The 21,182-nt window shown below is 42.9% G+C and overlaps 1 protein-coding gene across 4 annotated transcripts in view; it reads left to right on the top strand.

Annotated features, from left to right (window-relative positions):
- The window catches only part of IQGAP2 (IQ motif containing GTPase activating protein 2), a 1,048,054-nt gene that overhangs the window by 837,434 nt on the left and 189,438 nt on the right, over positions 1-21,182 (top strand). For all 4 annotated transcript variants that reach the window (XM_085632282.1, XM_085632281.1, XM_085632284.1 and 1 more), the window contains 4 exons: positions 14,608-14,679; positions 14,955-15,024; positions 17,360-17,568; positions 17,830-17,979. In XM_085632282.1, coding sequence (XP_085488408.1) covers positions 14,608-14,679; positions 14,955-15,024; positions 17,360-17,568; positions 17,830-17,979 — 501 coding nt within the window. The remainder of the gene's footprint in view (positions 1-14,607; positions 14,680-14,954; positions 15,025-17,359; positions 17,569-17,829; positions 17,980-21,182) is intronic.

Raw genomic sequence — 21,182 nt, 5'->3', positions numbered from 1 at the left:
TCACTGTTTCCATGATTCCTTTATCACACAACTTTTCCAGCTCATTGGTGACCGCCTCCAGTAAACGTAAAGGAACACCCCCGCCTTGCTTTCTATTCGGTTCTCTCTTCTTTTTGAACCAAACATGCACTCATTTATCTCAGGTAGCACCTCACTAATTTGCAAAATATGCTCTTTATTATTCACATGCAAACCAATTTTAAGGCCCCTTTGCCACAGCTACCAAGTGATGCAACCTTCACCCTAACACTGGACATGTCTTGAGAGACACACCCCGTTTTTCAGTTCAGCTAAAACATATTCTGAAACCTTCATTTGACGCCTCCCATTACCCCCTTGTTATTTTTGCAGTCTCATGAACAACCTTTCCCTCCCCAATATATTGCTTATTGCTCGGAGCTCCTGAGTCCACAAACCTAACAGCTGAGTGACCGTTCGCCATCACTTTACTGTAGGAGGAGTTACTCTGCACATCCTGTACCATTAACGCACAGTTACCGACAGCTTCTGCGAATTCTGTCTTTGTCAATTCTGTCACAACCCTAGCAGTCTTTCCCATGCATTGTATTGTGCATATGTCAAGTAAGATTGCTTCATCGTCTCTGCTGTTCAAGGCACAAGAACACCAAAGTGGAAGATCAAACTATTTAAAATCCAAGGAGTGCACCCTATCAAGGAGGAGGTTAGTGCACAGCTCCTCTGGCACTGTGACCTACCAATTGCCTTCCATGGGTGTAGACACTTAAATAATATTGCACACAGTACCAGTGTAAGCTGATTCAATGTTTTGAAGTTGGGGGTTTTGCAGGGCACCACTCAGATAAACCTGTGTTTTCATTGCAGTTTCATGATTCATTAATGTGTACCTCCTTAACGGGTCTTCATCTTGGGTGGTGGAGACTGCAAGTGCATAGTCTGGGATTAGCTTGCAGTGATGCTCCATGATTAATGTAGTGAGTTTTCACAGCTTCGCCACCATTTTGACGTAAAAGGATATATAATCACCTACTTAAAATATGCGCTTATATTTTAGGACTCCTATTAAATATTTTGTCATTTACATTCATAGAAAAGGGAAAGTCCTTTATTTAAGACACTGATTAGAGTAATGTGTGTTACTCGCCCTGATATCTGATATTAAATAATGATGTAATTGTACTTTGGAAAAGAAAATATCCTATGTAAAACATTCAAACTTATTCATCAGAATATTTGCCATACTGCTAGCTTGCAGAACAATGTTCAACTTCATTAGACATTATATCTGCTCTCTCGGTGGTTTTGAAAAACATTATTCTAAACTTGTTCTGAAATGTGTACGTTCATGACCTCTAAATTGTTGCTGGCAATTTGGTACTTCCAGGGTGATTTTTATAGCTTCAGGTTTAATCTATGACTTTAAAGTAGAGAAGTAATAGCTGGAAAGAACTACATAGACGTTTATTTCTAAACGCTAAAGCTGTGAGGTAGGTAAATGGACACAATTCCAGGTATGCTGATTTAATGATATTTTTTAAAGACACTCTTTCTCTGATGCTGCTTCTGATGGACTCCATTCCCCAGCATGCTGACCATACGTTAAGTTATTTGAGACAATCTTCTCTCCAATGTCCATATCCTGTATTTCCAGGGGACTGGAACTAGTGTCCAGTGTCCGGGGGAGCTTCTACAGTCTTATAACTTCCAATGTTTGTCTTAAACTGTGTGAAACTGACATCTTCCTTGAAACCCATCCTCTTCATTGCACCAGTACCATTTCCTTCTGTGATGTTCTTCTTCTCTTGAGTTCTGTATTCTCTCTGGCAGCATACCACTGGCGTTGACATGGGCGGACTAGCTGTCCCAACTTTACTATGATTGAGCACTTTACTGTGTGGGCATGGGATATATTCATATATGCCTATAGAGGTTGCCATAGTACCTGTGGAACTGAGGGCTGCTGCACGTCATCCCACAGTATCGCCTTTTTGAGTCTGAGCATGAAGCGTTCCACCACCCTATTGGCTTGAGGACATTATGGAGTAATTCTTTTCTGTTGATTTCTATGCCATGTAAAAGTCTTCAAATTTGTGACCACTGAAAGACAATTGTTAAATTGCATAATGCTTTGAATTCCTCGTGCTAAGATAATGACATCTAGTATGGGAATCTTTCACTGTTCTGGTCGGTAATTTTGCTGTGACGATTGATATTTGTCTGTAATGCTCAAGGTGCAAAGAAATGATGGTAGTTATTTCCAATGGACCTCTGACCTACTAACTGCTGCTGTGGGTCTAGTTTGGAGTCACATCTTTTGCACTGACAGGGATGACATTCTCCAAGCCTGTCCTCTTTCAAGTCCTCTAGATGTGGGACCCACATCTTCCATAAAGTCTTCAGTTGACACTACGGCCAGAGCTGCCTAATAAAGCACGCCTGTATATGTAGTTAGCAAGATGTTTTTCCTTTCTAGGTTTGTGTATAATGACACCATATACTGCTTTACTATCATCCTTTACTGTGGAAGTCTTGAGTTTGGGTTCCCACAAATCGTGAAAAATGCTTGTACATCTCTTATTAGCGTTGAATATAACAACATTTGCCCATAGAGGAATACTGTGGTATTCCAGTGCATGAGCAGCTCCTTTATGTTTTTAAACTCTTGCCAGCACATGAGATGGGTAATCTGTACCCGCATGGTGTGGAGCCGAGAGTGGTCCCTCTAGGCTACCGTTCATCATAACCTTTGTGTATCATCTTTAATGGAGCAGACACATTCACTGCCATTTTGAAGAAATTTCCTTTAACAACTGACCTCTTAAGTCTGCTGTTCTTTGATCATGTGTTTGACGGCTGAATTCTTGTAGTCCTTTCATGCTTTTGAGAGGTTTCCAACATGTTTTTTGCACGTGTTTCAAAAACAGTTTTTCATCACTGAACTCTTTAATAATGAGACAAAATGCCCATTGAATTGTCTCCTCAGTTATTTCGGCAGACACTCCCACCGCTTAATTGCTTATATCAAAAATATAGCAAACAACGGGAGAGAGAGGGAAAAAGGGAAGGAGTCACTCTTAGTCCCTCTACAGACATTTGTAATTAAACAACAGAAGAGTGAGACCTATAAATGAAGAGTCAGCAAGAGGAGTCACTCTTGTTAAAAAGAACCCTCACTCACCAACCTAGTTGGCGACATGCTTCATCATTGGGTCCGCACCAGAGAGGCCGAATGCCCCCCCCACCCCCTCCCTGGTGTGCTACAATGCCTGATTACAACGGAGCAGTTTTTTTGTGATTTTTGTGAGTGCGAAAAAAGTGATGGTGAAAAAAGGGGTTAAAAGTTTTATCCAAAAATGATTTTTTTATGGAAAACAAGGCACTTGTTAAAAACAATGTGGCAGATGTGGAAGACTGGTTAAATTGGCCAGTTACATCCTAATGTGAGGTGGGTATGATTTGATTTGTGAATTTGTAGAGTGCACCAATGCCCAGGGGCGTCTTGGCACTAAATTAATGCAGAAGTCTGGAGCTGCCGGTGAAATGATGTTCTAACTAGGAGGTGAAGAGCCAGATTTTTACCGCCGTCCTGAATGATAGTAGCGAGGAGCTATTTTTTATTGTAATAGGTAGTTGGTTCCAGGTTTTAGCTGTCTGCAGCAGGAAGCTTCTCCACCCCCACCTTACCTGCTTGAATTTAGGGACCTTAATCAACTTGCCTGACTAGATCTTAGACTCCTGGGAGGCTTGTATTGTTTCAGATGAGTTAAGAAATTGGATCCTACCCCATGAAGGGCCTTGTAGGCTAGGCAGACTGACTTAAACCTTATCCTTTTCTCCATTGGTAACCAGTGCAGAGCTCTTAGTCTGTGGGCAACCGGCTCAGATCTGGGAATGTTCAGCACCAACCGCGCTGCTGCGTTTTGTAGACGCTGACGTTTTGTTAGATGTTAGATTTGTATCCCGGCATACAGGGCGTTCCCATAGTCCAACCTGGATAAGGTCAGTGCCGTTACTAGTGTTTTGCATGATCCTTGGGGAATAAAAGGCAGAAGTCTTTTTATCGTTTTCAGAATGAACCACACAGTTGAGGACAGTTTGTTAATCTGAGCGTTAAACGTCAAATACAACTCCCAGATTTCTAACTTTGTCCACTGGGGAGGGGCAGACGCCTAAGCTATCTGGCCACCATTTAGGCAACAAAAATGTAATTCTGTCCCTAGCAGCATGACTTCGGTTTTATCACCGTTTAATTTTAGACAGTTTAACTGCATCCAGTGATTGACCTGTTTCATGCAATTGCTAAATCTGTCTGCTGTTTCATCTAGATTATTTGAGACTGACACCACTATTTGGGTGTCATCTGCGTAGGAGACTGGTAGAAACCCACAGTTCCTTATAATAGTTGCTAGTGGGGCAACATATGTATTAAAAAGGGTAGGGCTCAGGGACTGCCACTGAGTTACCCCCCAAGGTTACTTAAAGGATTTAGATGTGGAATCTCCTAATTTAACTGTAAAAGTTATTTCGGTCAAGTATGAGGATAACAGCTTGAGTGCCGTGTCGTGAGCTCCTAGATCTGCTAGTCAGGTCAGGAATATATCATGGTTTACTGTGTCGAAGGCCGCCGAGAGATCCAAAAGGATCAGGGCAGCCTTCCCACCTGCATCCAGTACACTCCTGAGTTCCTCTGCTGCCATGATCAAAGCTGTCTCGGTTCATGTTCCTCCCTGAAACCATACTGTGATTGGTCTAGGGCGTATGCAGAGGCTAGAAATTCTGACAGTTGTTTGTTCAGTAGTTTTTCCAGTACATTTGCTGGAAAAGGTATTCTAGAGATTGGTCTGTAACTCGCAGGTTCATGTGATCCAGATTAGGCTTTTTTAGTAAACGTATGGTCAACATGTTTCTGCCTCTGATCGCCTTTAGAGAGGCATTCCTCAGGACCATGTACCACGGTGGTATGCGCACGCTTAGGCGCACCCTAACCTGTGGTAGTACAACGTACCGGATCAACTTTTGGTTATAGCGATGCCTACAGAATTGCTGAAAGCCAAACATATACGATTTGTAGGAAAGCCTTGCACCATGGGTCTTCAGGACTGGAGTCTCCAGGTGCCAAACGGGCACTTGTCTTTGATGGCTGTGTGACTACAATTCACCGCCCCCCACCAAGACCCATGGTGTAAGGTTTTCCTACACTTTGTATATGTTTGGCTCTCAGCAATTCTGAAGGCATCGCTATAACCGTAAGTTGAATCGGTACGTTGTACTACACGAATGCCTCACTAAGGGTGATCAGCCTTTTTTGGCTATTTGGGGTAGTTTGCTCTTAGGCCCCTGAAACTTTTTGACCACATAAGGTATCCACACCAAATTTGTATCCTTTTTTTCCAACATCATGGGGATTCTAAAGGTACCCAGGGTTTGTGGATACCCCTGGAGGGGACCCAGAAATTAGCCAAAATACAGCTACATTTTGGTGTTTTTTTGGGGAAAAATTGGAAAAAAGTGCTGCAAAAAAGCATCTGCTTTTCTCCCTGCAAATGTTTTCAAAAAAGTGTTTGTGGGGCTGAAATCAACATTTTGTCAGCTTTTAGGGAATGACAGACTTATGACAGAAAACCAATTTATTTTACACAGTTTGGGCATTTTACCGGGATGTAGCCTATTTTTGCTATTTGTTGTGCTTTCAACCTTCTTCCAGTTAATGGTAGAAATGGGTTTGAAAGCAATAATGGATCTTGGAAAGCTATACATTTTGAAAAATTCTGAATTCAGCAAGGGGTCATTTGTGTAGATCCTTCAAGGTTTCTTTATCGAAACTAACAGTTAAATATAGGAAAAATTGAAAATTAGTTGAAAAAAACAGCCATTTGTGTCAAAATTTTCACCTGTAACTTCTTCTAATTATGACAGCTGTTTGAAGGCAATATACCGTTACATCCGCTGGACCTTTCTGGTTGTGGGGATATATAGGACTTGTAGGTTCACCAAGAACCCGACAAACCCAGAGCCAATAACTGAGCAGAGTATTGCAATGTTTTTTTGTTATGTACCGGGGTATATGGCAATTATTCTGGGAAAATGTTTACATAAAAAAATCGGTGTGAAAGACACCTATGTATTTATGAAATGGGAACAAAATGTAGTTTAGAAACAGTAGTTATTTGCACATTTCCAAAATTGAGAGTACCCATACTAGTATGAGAATTATAGGTCATTTTTCAAATTGACTTCTTTTTTTACACATTGTATTTCATTTGGAAGGCAGAAATGCATCGAATGTCAATAGGTAATAACAGTTGCTCTACAATTCTGGGTTACCCTAAGTCTCCTGATAAAAATTGTACCTCAATTGTGTGGGTAGGCCTGGTGCCCGCAACAGGAAACTGCTCAAAACGCAACGTGGACACACCACATTTTCACAGTGAAAAATGACCCTTTTTTTGCAAAGTGCCTACCTGTAGTTTTTTAACCCTAGCTCTGCCGGCACCTAGGGAAACCTATACATTTTTGAAAGCTAGACACCCAGGGGAATCCAGGATGGGGTGACTTGACTGGCTCCAACCAGGTTCTGTTAACCACATTTTCCTCACATTTCTGTGGTGGAAAGTTCTGGAATCTGCGTAGATCCACAAAATTCCACCCACCCCTGTTCCCTGAAGTATTTCGAGAAAAATGGTACCTCACTTGTGTGGGTAGGCCTAGTGCCCGCGACAGGAAATGGCACAAAACACAACGTGGACACACCACATTTTCATAGTGAGAAATGACCCTTTTTTTTTTTTTTACAAAGTGCCTAGCTGTAGTTTTTGTACCCTAGCTCTGCCGGCACCTAGGGAAACCTAGCAAACCTATACATTTTTGAAAACTAGACACCCAGGGGAATCCAGGATGGGGTGACTTGACTGGCTCTCACCAGGTTCTGTTACCCAGAATTCCTTGCAAACCTAAAAAAGTGTACAAAAAAACCCCACATTTTCCTCACATTTCTGTGGTGGGAACTTCTGGAATCTGCGTGGATCCACAAAATTCTACCCACCCCGCAATCCCTGAAGTCTTCTGAGAAAAATGGTACCTCACTTGTGTGGGTAGGCCTAGTGCCCGCGACAGGAAACAGCGCAAAATGCAATGTGGACACACCACATTTTCCCAGTGAAAAATGACCTGGGGGAACGCTGGGTGGGAGGAAATTTGTGGATCCATGCATATTCCAGAATATTCCCACTCAGAAATTTGAGAAAAAAGTGATTTTTTTCCAACGAAATTTGAGGTTTGCAGGGGATTCTAGGTAGGAGAATGTTGGGGCACCCACGCAAGCCATACCTCGTTGAACTCCCTCGGGTGTCTAGTTTCCAGAAATGTGTGGGTTTGGTAGGTTTCCCTAGATGGCCGCCGAGCCCCGGGCCAAAAACAAATGGGACCCCCCTTGCAAAACCAAGTTGGTTTGTGATAGGTCATTTTTGATGTCGCCTCAATAGGTTTTGGGCTCTTCGCTGCCGTGGGTCCTTGGCCCACCCACACAAGTGAGGTACCATTTCTATTTGGATACTTGTAGAAATGCTGGGGGGTTGGAAATGTGTTACTTTCTCCAGCGTGAAAATTTGGGCACAATAATGCAAGGAAAATGTGACAGTCACATTTTTAGGTTTGCAGGACATTGTGGGTAAGATAACTTGTTGGGATCCACAAGAGAGACATCACCATGTACTCCCATGGGTGTTAAGTTTCCAGCAATATCTACAGTTGGTATGTTTTTGTTAGATGAAATGTACACCTTGACCGAGAGACAAAAAAGACCAAGATTACTGGACAGCCATCAATTCCTCAAGCACACACATTGGATTTGGCACGAGGGCGAGTAATGGTTCAGTATATAAAAGTTTATTAACAAGAGATTTCACAAAAATGAAATGCACTGTCAATAATTGAAAGGACAAGAAGCTGAACCATTGACTCAGCTCGTGAGCTGTAAAGCCACGACAAGGCACCAACCTCTTTACAGGCCATTCATACACCTTTCATACGTGTGACACATACAAAATCATTCACACCGCCAGTCGCGGTCCCAGCACATTACAACACTCACACCAGCAGACAGCGCCATTCAAGGGCCCATCACTTTCAAACACCCACATTCCTGACACAGCAACCACACCAGCTCACGGATTGCGTGGAGTGGCGTTTAGCTAGCAGTGTGTGTAGTGACCAGCAGTACGTCACTACTCTCACACCGTCCGCCAAGCACCCGTCCACACACACCACCAGCCATACGCCAGTCCACGCACACCGTCAGCCAAGCGCCAGTCCACGTACACTGCCAGCCAAGCGCCAGTCCACGTACACTGCCAGCCAAGCGCCAGTCCACGTACACTGCCAGCCAAGCGCCAGTCCACGCACACCGCCAGCCAAGCGCTAGTCCACGCACACCTCCAGCCAAGCGCTAGTCCACGCACACCGCCAGCCAAGCGCCAGTCCACGCACACCGCCAGCCAAGCGCCAGTCCACGCACACTGCCAGCCAAGCGCCAGTCCACGCACACCGCCAGCCAAGCGCCAATCTACGCACACCACCAGCCAAGTGCCAGTCCACTCACCGCCAGCCAAGCGCCAATCTAGGCACACAATCATAAATGTTTTATTAAACAAGAAAGAAAACACAAACCAATTGCAACTAGATACAAAACTATAACTACAAAAACAACAGCAGGAACTAAAGACATGATTCTATTGCCAAACGTGATAACTGAACAAATGTATAAAACCATACAGACCAGGCAGTACACTATTAGACTCAAGGTTGCTCCCCACAACTCTTTTGAGTGTGATACAATCTGAAACATGTGGGCACACACAGTCCATTTTTAGAAGGACAATCAGCACAGTGCATATGACTCTTCTTCCGCACACCTCTTCGCAAGCAGACTCTACATCTCTTACAGGGATTGGGTTTTTTGGGTGTGGGAGGAATTAAATCAGGAAATTGTAGATCTTTCAATCTAGCCACATCCTCCACCACTCCTACTCTAGGAATGCTTGCCTGTTCCACAACAACAAGGCTGCCTATCACAGACTCCTGAAACTGAACAAAAATCATCTTTGACGCAGGAGAACACTCTTTGTACACAACAAAAGCATTGAAAGTTGTTAAATTGAAGAGATGGCTGGCCAACTTCTTATACCAAATGTAGGCCTTATGAATAGCAGTGTAAGGTTCCACCCTCTGATCTACTCTATCGACACCACCCATGTGCTTATTGTAGTCTACAATGCACACAGGTTTGCGCACTTCACCAAGCTGACCCCAAACAGTCACAGGTGAAGTACTCTCATCATGAATGGTAGTCAGCATGTACACATCCCTCCTGTCCACAAATTTCACAGCTAGCAGTTCCTCACTACGCAAGGCACTGAACTGTCTCCTCTCAAGCTTTTTGAAAACAAGCTCTTTTGGGTAACCTTTACAGTTAGAGTGGATTGTGCCACAAGCAAAAGTATCCACTTTAAACAGTTCCTTAAACAATTGCACAGCAGTGTAGAAGTTATCAAGGTACAAATGGTAGCCTCTGTTAAACAGTCCTCTAGCAAGATCCCACACAATTTTATCTGAAACTCCAAAAGTGGACAGACAAGCAGGGGGGTCAATAGTGGAATCCCTACCATTGTACACCCGGAAATTAAAGACATATCCTGTCCTACTCTCAGACAACATATACATCTTAATTCCATAACGTGCCCTCTTGCTAGGAATGTACTGCCTAAAAACCAAAGACTCATCAACAGATATTTCTTTGCCTGGAGTATGGATCTCTGAAAATCGATCTACAAAGTGATCAAGAACAGGCCGAATCTTAAAAAGACGGTCACAGTCAGGGTTATCTCGTGGCAACGCCAAAGCATTATCAACAAAATGCAGCATCCGAATTAAAAGTAACTGCCAATCACGACTCATAATTGCAGGAAATATGACCGTTGCCATCAAGGGACTGGTAGACCAATATGATTCCAGGGATGGCTTCCTTATCAAGCCCATCAAAGAAGTCAAAGCCAAAAACTTCTTCATCTCATCTAGATTTGTGGGAGTCCGCCGGGTAGCTCTAGAGCGGGGCCTAAGTCTGGCACTGTTGTCCCTCAAAAACTGTTCAGCATACATTAGTCTGCTCAACAATCTCACCCAAAAATACATCATCCATGAACAACTGAAAAAACTGTATAGGCAAAAAAAAAATCACAATTCACTCTACACCCTGCATCACCACTAATGGTAGGCAGCACCGGCTGCACCATGTTTGGATCAACCCAGAGTCCAGCACTTCCAGTAGGAAGCCTAGCAGCCTCAGGCTGCAATCCAGATGCCTCTTACACCATCAGCACATCAGTGTTCTCATCTAAAACAGGCACTTCATCCGCACTGAGAGTACCTTCATCAGCCGATGATTCCATGTGGAGAGAAAACTCACTGCATGAATCTTTCCCTCCCTCCTCTCCCTCAGACGCACTGTCAGTCTCATAATCCTACTCAGAGGAAGATTCAAGAAGCGTACCAACCACCTGCTGAGCAGTAATTCTACGGCTAGCCATAATGCTTACTAATAAAGGTAACTTGTCAAACAAGTCAACAACAACAAACTCTTTGTAAAAAAAGAAATGAACAACATGTAGCTTTATCACAAAGACCTATATACTCCAACACTATACTACTCACTTGCCAGAAGCAGCTAGACTCACCCCACCTACTCTGCACAGACACAGTAAGGATCAATAATAACCCACTAAGAAAAGAAAACTACACATAAGACAATGCAAAACACATCGCAAAGAATTTCATGTTCAAACCACTAACTAAATATGCTGCCATTATGACACCACTAACAAAAACATTCATTCATGCATGACAATAATACTCATCTGGAGTAAATACAACAAAAATGTTTTTCTTACCAAAAAAGTGCAAATACGCAAAACTGCAGAACAACCACTGCCGAAACCGCAAACAGGAATCAAAAGCTTTACACTAGAATAAAAAGGAGAAGAAAAAAAATTACAATCACATATGCAAATAATGCACCAGTCCACACACAATCCACCAGCCAAGCTAAGGGGTAGGTGGGCCTAACAGAATAAATAAAATATTCACTCTCCTTGCCCTTGAGGCCACTCCCCAACACAAAAATTAAAAAAAAACCCTGTTATCTAGTGGCTTCTGCCCCCCTTGGAGCAGATGGGCCTAAAAAACATTCTGCTAATCTGCCATCCAAAGACTACAGAAATGGCCACAATCATCCTCCCATAAAGGGGAGCGACTCTTGTTCAAGGGGCCGCTCCCCAACATAAAAAAAAAATAACCCTGGTGGCATAGTGGCCATACAAAAAAATAAATCGGCCAATCTGCCTCTCAGGGGGGCAGAAACAGCCAAATTAATGTTCCCCCAAAGGGGAGCGACCCTTGCCCAAGGGGCCACTCCCCACAAATAAATCCATGGTGGCCTAGTGGCCATACAAAAAAAAATGCCGATCTCCCCCCCCAGGGGTGCAGAAATGGCCAAATTAATGCTCCCCAAAGAGGAGTGGCCCTTGCACAAGAGGCCACTCCCCACAAACAAATCCCTGATGGTCTAGTGGGCCCAAACATGGAAAGAAACAGCCCCCAAAGGAGAGCGACCCTTGCCCATGGGGTCACTCGCCCTAAAAAAAAATCCCTGGTGGCCTAGTGGGCCCTAGATTTAAAAAAAAAGGTGAAATCTACCCCCCCCCCCGCCACCCCTTCAATGACGTCAGCCTCGCGCGCTGATGTCATTGATGATGTGGAGGAGGGGCGCGGGGAGACCCCTGCCTTCCCCGGTGGGGGCACATAAATGGGCGGCCCACAGGGGGAGCGCCAGCGCTTCCCCCGTGGGTGGGTGCTATGACGGCCGGGAGCCGTCCAACGCACACGCCACCCGTGACGTCAGACGGCTCCCGGCCGTCCAATGCACGGAAAGGGTTAACAAGTGACTCCTCTTGCTGGCTCTAAATTTATAGGACTCACTCTTCTGTTGTTTAATTACTTATATCAAAAATACCCCATTTGTGTCATTAATGTAAGTATGTACGGATTATGTTGAAGCAGCTTTAGTTGGCCATATCTCAAGAAGACTGAAGAAGTATTGATGATGTTGATGTGAAGCCTTTTTTTTATTTTTTTATTGCCATAGGTCAGCACAGACTCAGATTGTTCAAATCAAGATGATTGGTGAACACAATGTGTCACCTTCAACACTATAAGGATATAAGTCTCAGTTGTTCATTCAGTTCATCTCTCTGTTTCTTCTGCAGTTAGAACATCAGTTTCCTGTCACTTTGTACCTTACAATGAATTTTATCTTAAGCCATTCTTGAAAAATTCTCTTTTTTCCCAAGACCTATAACCTTGCGAATTAACTGGCCTGCCATGATGCTGCTATCTAACCCATAGATAATGTGTACTAATCAAGTTTTTTCAATTATAAATAAAGCCGGTATCTCGCGTTACAGAACATGTAGGAGTATTGTTGTCCAAACATCCTAGGATTGTACCACTTTCTTAGGGCGAACAATGCACTTTAACGGCATGGCAGCTGCAAAGGGTTTAGACTTCTGCAATCTCTAGCATGGATAGACTGTTCCTTTTTTGTTGTTTTCAACCTGACTTATGATATTCAACTACCGTCTGGGATGGAACAGGCTTTGTTGTCGCCAGCCTTCCGCGCTATGACTTGGCCCTTCTTTACTGTGTCATCTTCCAGCTGGTGGATGCATACACCTCCCTTGAAGTTAACTGGCATTGCACCCAGTCTCACATCCGCTCCAATAGGGCATTTTAATAAGAGTTCACCTTCCGACATGCATTTAGTTGTTCTGATGGATTTATCTTTGATTAATGGTGGTACCAAAATGACCTTTACAGATCAGTGTTTATCCCCAGGTTATGCCAAAATTTGGTGAGAGAATTAAGTAGGAAGCTGCAGGATTTCATGTTTTCCTCTCTTTCACCATTTTCGTGTGGGCTGTATTATTGACATGATCTTGTTTGACATTGCTGACAAGTCATAGAATACTACTTTATGTAATGCATGAATATAGGTTTTCTTTTAACGAATGTTTCTACTCGCTGGAAGTCCCTCACAGTTGCATTTTATGCTTTTGCCCCGTAATACTTTTCAGAACATTCAGATCAGCCATACACATACAGTGGCAACAACTGACATCCTACACTTTTTTGGATGTTTCTGGCTGACCTTGTTTTACATCCGAATGGTCTCAACATCAGTGAACCCGCTACAGGTCCTCCATGTTCTTTTGTTATATTATATATGCGATCTAAAAGCTGCGTGTTCTGTTCGTATGAGGTCATAATGCATGATGGAGGTTCCTGCATTAAGGGCAATGCCATTTCTGCTTCCCTTCCATTGGAGCATTCCTGGGGGCCTTAGATGGAGAGACCACTTAGTTAGCTACACCGGAGGTTGACAGCAGCACGCATTGACTAGCACCACCAGATGGACGAAACCAGCTTGTCTGCCAATGCAGATCAAGGCCATTTTCTGTCCAACAGTAGAGCGACCCCCAATTAGGATGTCTACCCTCTGTCTCCTCAGTCCACATGCCAGTGATCATTTGCTACTCCACCTCCCTCTAGTGTAAAAAGTCCAACAAAGATACTCCGGGCTGTAGCAGGGGAAGAGGAATGAGTACACCTGTTTATTACCCCTAGCTGCCTGTGGTTTAGGATAAGTACTAACCGTACCTTTTGGAGTGTCTTATTTTAAGTAGCCTCCATTTTTCTACTTCATATAAAAAGTTCTTTTTTAATGTAAAGTTATGAGTGGACAATAGTTTACTCTATGCTATTCCTGTGTCCTGCTGTGGCTGCATACATGACCTTCAACCATCTCTTACGGGTAAGCTTTGACTTCTTGTGCCAGCTGCCATTGCAGAGCCAGGATCACAAACTGACTACTTGTCAGTTCAACTGGAGAACAATACCACCCAAAACCACAGGACACAAATGCAAATAAATATAACGTGCATCATTCTGTAACTTTAGGCTGCCGCAGGAACTGGAAAAATGGCCTCATACATGTGTCTCGTGAGGACAGCTGTGGTGTCCTAAAACATGTCTACCCATACAAGTGCAGTACCAAGTCAATACAGCACCACGGCAGTGCAAGCTGGGTACTGTGCTGGTGTGTTTTTCATGCTCAAATGACCACCTATGGTAGGGGTGAAGCGCTGACGGACAGCTGCTATATAGGAAGTGGATGGTGGGAAGTGTGGGCGGGCCTTATAATAGCTACCTACTGACACCATGCAAATGAGTGAAATCACTCCACTTGGATTTTCCACACTCTCACCATATTTTATCGCAGACAAGTGTCAATGCATAATTTAGGTATGAGATGGCTAAAGCTGAAAGTCAGTAGTAAACATAAGGGATTTGGGTTTCTGGGAGATGGCATGTGAATTCCATAGCTCATGTCACTTATTTGACAAAAGTTATTATGGGTTTTTTAAATGCACTTCTTGTCAGTCTGACTTTTAGTTTCTATCACTTGTGTGTTTATCAATAAATTACTTGACCGCTGCATACATTTTGTTTTACTTCTTTTAGATTCAGTCATGGATAAGAATGAGACTAGCAAGGAAAAAATATCAGGAAAGGTTACAGTATTTCAAAGACCATGTAAGTATTTCTCCCTAGTGGAAAAGCAGGGGCACTTGTTTAATATGCAAAAATCTTTACATTTCTTTTGTATCAAGTTACTTCGCTGTTAATGTATTTCTTCCGACATTAACAAGTTTTGGGCACTATGTTTTTGGAGGTCTCTTTTGTTATGCTATATTGATTTGTATAGCTCACTACTCACCTCAGAGGGTATCCAGGCTCTGCTCAAGTTAATAATTTTTTGCCTTCCATCAAGTCATATTTATTTCATTTTTGTAATTTCGTTCAAACAGAATGACGAAATTGTGAAAATTCAAGCATTCCTCAAAGCAAACAAAGCGAGAGATGATTATCGGACGCTCAGTAAGTTCAAATACAACTTTTAAATTATAGTTAATTTTGATGTTTATTTGTTTTGTCCATTTAATGTCCCTCGTATCTGGTTAGCTATTTGAGGTTGACTGCCAGTGATACGCTCATATAATAAAATTAATATTGCATTCTACGGTCTTCTAATAAGCCCTATCGTAAATTTGTATGATTGAGGCATCTTTACTAAAGCATCCTAATCCACCCGTTTCATTAAAAATGCAGGCACACCCTGCTGTGCCTGGACGCCAGAGCCAAAACATGTGCTTATGTGCTGTGGATCTTACTACTCCGCATATGCGGGACTACTTACAATGGCCATGGTAGAAGCATTGGTTATATATAGACAGTGCAAACACAATCAGATGGTCGACGAAGCACTGAAACTTTTCAGATACTCACCCCAGACTCTGATCTGGGTTGAATCCATCATCGTTCTTTTGCCCACTACGCCACCCCAGTTCAGACATGGCCATATGCAAATCAGTCTTGACCCTGCTCCTCATGGGAACAGTCCAGCCCGAACTGCCAGGCCAGGTCTTCCCTGGACCGGAAACAAGCATCCTGGGACCAGTTTCAGGGTAACAGCCCTCATTAGCCAGGTTAACTTGAATCCAGTGGCAAAGTGAGCATGTGCCAGCGCCTGGGCATACCCTGCCAACTTAGGGCGAACAAAGCAAACACATCTGCCCGATGAGGGGTGTTACCCTGAAACCTGTCCCAGGATACTTGTTTCCATTTTGCATAGATGATGAATACAAGATTGTGTAGAGGTTGTGATAGGGGCCTGAGCAGTATGTGTTTGTGTAGCTGTTTATGGGGCAAGTTGGGTGGTAAAGTCCCTTGTGGATGTCCATGTGTTTATTTTTTGCAGGGTCTTCAGAATAAGGACTTTATCTTTGTCTGACCTTTTTAATTGTATTTTGCCTGTTTTTTTTTTTAACCAAACAAGCATTCTGCCCATCCTGAATCCGTCTGTATTGTATTACGTGATTCTGCTATGCAGACATGGATTCATGGAAAAAGTCTGTACATCCTTTCCTAGGTGGTGGAAAGCTGTACTCTGGCAGAAGAGGCACATGCAGTATGTAATGTGCACTACCAACATCTCGGGTTTCCTTTTCTCTTTCATCATCTACTATATGATCAGTTGTCTGTGCTCCGACTATCTTCATCCACTCCTTCACAGCAACAACGTAGATAGATCCTCTGCATTATCGTGGCTTGGCTACTAAATACTGTTTATATGAACCATGTACAAAGTGTCTCTTATACAAAACCACACATGAGCACGGACCTGGAATGCCAATACCCTATCACTGAAAAATATTTTTTACTCCCTTGACTTCATCTGAATGCCCTAAATTATGAAGAAAAAGTAAACACTATATGCAACCTATTGGGTGTTGCATCTGGTTTCCCACTGCATGTCAAATGTCCATCCCATGCAAAATAAATATGGTAGACTGCAAACCAGAACAAGTTAATGTAAATGTGCAGGTGGTGGCCTTAAAGGTATGTTGTATGAATATTTGCGATTGCTTTACTTTCAGACATGAGCTTGTCTAAACACATAGCTCCAAATGTGCAAGGTCATCCATGACTGCACAGTTCGCTTAAGCAGGAAGTATTACTTTGGTGTTCTTCCTCCAGATCTTAATTCCCCAGCTGGCTTTGTTTTTAAAGTCACACTGACCAACCGAGCTCACAACAGTGCTCATATCTTCTTCCAATGACCAAACAAAGGGCAGCTGGAGTCAACTAGACTCCAATTCAAGATGCAAAAGAGAGATTGTACACAAGCCCTTGTGAGAATATAGGTCTCTCCTCATTCCCCTCCTTCTCATATACAAAAGTTAAAATCTGCTATTTGGATAATTCTTTCATGCTAAGATCCTGCACACCACACTCTTTGAAGAGGCATCTGTTATATGTCAGTGGGAGTTCAGCTTCCACATGTTCTGTAAACTCGTGCAGAGTAAAATATGGATGGAATAATTAAAGAAGCAAGAATGTTTTGTCACATTTTTAAAAGTAAATATGAGTTTAAAAAGTAGGTAAAATGTATTTATCATTCCTGAGAGGTTAAAATCTGAAACTTGGACAAGTCAATGTTGGTGCTTTGAGGTGAGGAATCAGGAGTTGATCACTTACTCCTTTACAGTTATCGAGGTCCACTCTCTTAAATACTTATACATTCTGGTCTCATCCCTTCTTGTGTAATAACTATACTATTTCCATCATGACAGATTTACAATTGACTCAAAATAAAGGCAGAAAACACCAGTCAAGGCTTATTAAATTCTAAAAGCTTCCAATTTTTTTGCAGTCAACTCTGAAAATCCACCGTTGAATGTTGTGCGTAAGTTTGTGTACCTCCTGGACCACAGTGCTTTGGACTTCCAGGAAGAACTGGAAGTGACGAGACTGAGAGAAGAAGTGGTTACCAAAATTCGTTCTAATCAGCAACTGGAGAAAGACTTGAATCTGATGGACATCAAGATTGGGCTGCTGGTAAAAAATAGGATCACATTGCAGGTCAGTGGTGTCACTTTACTTTGAGGTTGCATTCAGGCAAGTGCAATTGTAGATAGTAAACAATGGAACAGGTTGATATTGCGCAGTAATTTGGAGTTGAAGTATTTGCTGTTGATTGTAATTAACACACATGCCTATGTGATATTTAGTGGTCCTTCAGAATAAAATAAAAAACATAAATAGAAAAAAAACTGACCTGAAGTATTTCTCGCTAGCTGTGATGCTTTTGAATAATTTTTGACCTTTCCCTTTGCCATACAGGATGTCGTATCCCACAGCAAGAAACTGAATAAGAAAGGTAAAGGTCAGGTGGATGAGTTGGTGACCGGGGATAAGCAAGGCATCAAAGGGCTGAGCAAAGAGAAGAGGAAAAAGCTGGAGGCCTACCAGCACCTCTTCTACCTCTTACAGGTGAGATATACAAATGAACATATGTTGTTTCTTTTGCCTTAACTTTTATTTATGGTGGTTCTTAGTTTTCTGCTCCACGGTTCAAATTCGTTCGAAACAATTGGCCTCTTTCGGTTGTGGTGTTCCTGACTGAAATCACTCTCAACAGAGCCAGGAACAGTCATTGTTCAGTAAATATTCCATTCTCCCTTCACTACATCCTCACCGTCAGTGAAAGTGTGCATAGTATTGTGTAGTAACCCAGGCAGTCTTAAGATTTTAGGGGACAATGTAATCCCCAATTCATAAATACTGTGCTCGTACTCAAGACAATAAGGGCCTCCTTACATGAAAAGTGGCCTTCAGCAGTGTGCTACCATCCCCATGATTACTTCCTACCGGTATTACCATTGAACCATAGCCAAAATACCACCAGGGAGAAACCCGCTGGGGTTAGTTGCTATTGACTGCAGAGATATATAGCCAGCAAACCACATAGGGCTGTACCACATAAAGTAAGCAGTGGGAGCGCTAAAGTCTCTGCCACAAGTTTGGGATAACTGCTGTATTAATTATTTGAAGAGCTAGAGCAGCAGCATTGTGCCTTAGACAGTGCTAAGTAGTTGATAGTCACAGGAATTTTAAATCATTGTGCTGCATTTGGCTGGAAATGTAGCAGCATTTGATGACATAACTAAAGTAAATGACAGAACGTACGACAAAGCAACATAGGAACAAAATCAGCACAAAACAAACCAACCAGAGTACTACACAGCAGCATAACGTTACAATAATGCAGAAGAAAAACACAACAGCAGAAAAAAACTGCAGAAAAAAGAGCAAAACGTATCACCTCAAATAATGCCACACAAGGTTTTCACATACTTTCTTCTCACACATTCAGTCAGCATGTGCAGAGCTACAGTGAGGCATGGGAACACACATTTTTGAAATATTACCAGTTCATGTTACCATGCGCTATCAATCTCAGTCTGTTAGTTTCACCAATGTTGTGCGTTTTGGGTAATTCCAGCATTATCTCCTTTTTTGTGACCTGGCATAATTGGCCACGGTTCTTTGGTTAAAGGTGCTGCACACTCGGGTTTTCCTTCATTTTGTCCTTTCATATTAAAGTATTTTTTGTATGTGACTTAGAGCACCTAATTTGCAGACGCCGTCTCGTGAGCGTCTCTGAATTGTCATTTCTGACCATCTGTAGTGCTTTTCCTATCTAGTCATTTTCTATCACTATGTGAAAGGCTGCTGAGAGGTTCTTAAACACACCTACGCAGTGTTCGCGTCAGCAGTTGTGCCGAGGTGCTCCCAAGTCAAGCCAGTCTGAGCCCCGATGCTGCCTGCTTGCAACCAGGCTGCACGAGGAGTGTAGGCTACTTCACCAGCGAAGGTGGACCTAGTCATAGAACATATGCATTTGTAATGTAATTTTATTTTTGTAAAGCGCGACTTACACTCCACGGAGCATCTTGGCGCTGACCACTCATGTCTAGGAGGTGTTTGGCCAGGGAGCTAGTGAGGCACCGGTAAGACAGTATCTGGTGTCTCTGAGGATTGGGTTTAGACTAGGCCTAAACAGGCTGTGTCTGTGAGTTTAAAAATCCATGTCTTTAGAGCCTTTCGGAAAAGGTTCTCTGACGGGATCTGGCGTAGTTGGAGTGGTAGTTTATTCCAGGCCCTAGCACCCAGTAATCCAAGGGATTTTCCTCCTTTCGTGGCTAGTCTAAATTTGGGAGTCACCAGCAGGTTCAGGTTGGAAGATCTGAGTGAGCGAGAAGGCACATATCTTCCAACCCTTTTTGACAGGTAGGTGGGACCCAGCTGGTGGTAGGACCTAAAGGTGATTACTAGGATTTTGAATAGTACCCTTTTGTGGATGGGCAACCAGTGCAGGATCTTGAGTGCTGCTGATGCAGACGACTTCCTGGGCCATCTCAGCACGAGGCGGGCGGTGGCATTCTGGACCATCTGCAGTCTATGCAGTACTGCTTTACTGGAGCCTGCATATAGACTGTTGCAGTAGTCCAGGCAAGATGTAATAAGGGCCACCGCCACCGTCTTTCTGGCTGTCAGTGGGAGAATGTCGAAGAATCTTCTGAGGCCTTTGATTATGCTAAAGCAGGACCCTGCCACAGCACCTGCTTGTTGCCTACATGACAGGGACTTGTCAAACCTAATCCCAAGGTTGCGGGCCATAGTAATGGTGTTAGGGGGACTTCTGCATCTTGTGGCCACCATGATTTGGGGGAGAAAAGGTTTTGTTGTCCGAATGGTAAAATTTCGGTCTTGCCCGAATAACATTTGAGATGATGTTTTCTCATCCAGTCGAATGTGGCGGTAAGACAATCTCTCAGATTTTCCTCTGCCTTTGTTGTATTGCTGTCTAATACGAGGATGAGTTGAGTATCATCAGCTTAAGATATAGTGCTGATGTTAAAAGAAGTAATAAGCTCTATCAGGGGGGTCATGTACAGGTTAAATAGTACTGGGCTTAAACTAGAGCCCTGTGGTACCCCACATTTCATTTTCTGCTTTCATTATTCCCCACCATTCTCAAATGGTCACCCATGCCAACTGCGTCCTTCACTGCCTACATGAAGCCTCCCTCCATCCACCACTTGAAAGATCAGTTATGTATTGTACGCTCCATGGTCTAATATTGACACGAGATTCTTGACCTCATTAAACACTACAGCCTACACCTGTTTTTGCCTGGAACCTGTCTCTCAGAGCAAACCATCCTTACATTGATGACCTAGTTCCAGCACTTTTTAAAAATTTACAGAAAGGACTGACCAGATAGGGCCAGGGCAGTATGGCAATTATTCCTCATTAATTCATCAATACTACAATCCTCCTCTTGCAGTGCGACACAGAGTTAAAACCATTCTTTGTCAGTGGCAGTCTTAAAACCTCAACATTAAACTTTATCCTGGTTTATAGACCTCCAGAATCTTCAATGACAAAGCTCAACATAGGTAGCGTGTGGTCCTGTACTTGACCAATCGTTAGCACTCCATAATGCAAATCAATAAAGAAGGAAAGAAACACACAACAAAGCCATTACTTATTGCAAATAATCATAAACATATATCCAAATGGTATATACACGGTTTTCTTTTTGTAGGGCTGTTACAACACCAACATAAAGCAGACGTGACTTAAGTGAAGTAGTGACATAAAGTACAAAAGTGCTTAGAAAAACACAA

The sequence above is a fragment of the Triturus cristatus genome, chromosome 2_1, assembly GCF_964204655.1.
Source record: "Triturus cristatus chromosome 2_1, aTriCri1.1, whole genome shotgun sequence".
NCBI lineage: Eukaryota > Metazoa > Chordata > Amphibia > Caudata > Salamandridae > Triturus > Triturus cristatus.
The sequence above is the reverse complement of the archived record's forward strand: the minus strand, read 5'-3'. Positions and strand labels throughout refer to the sequence as shown.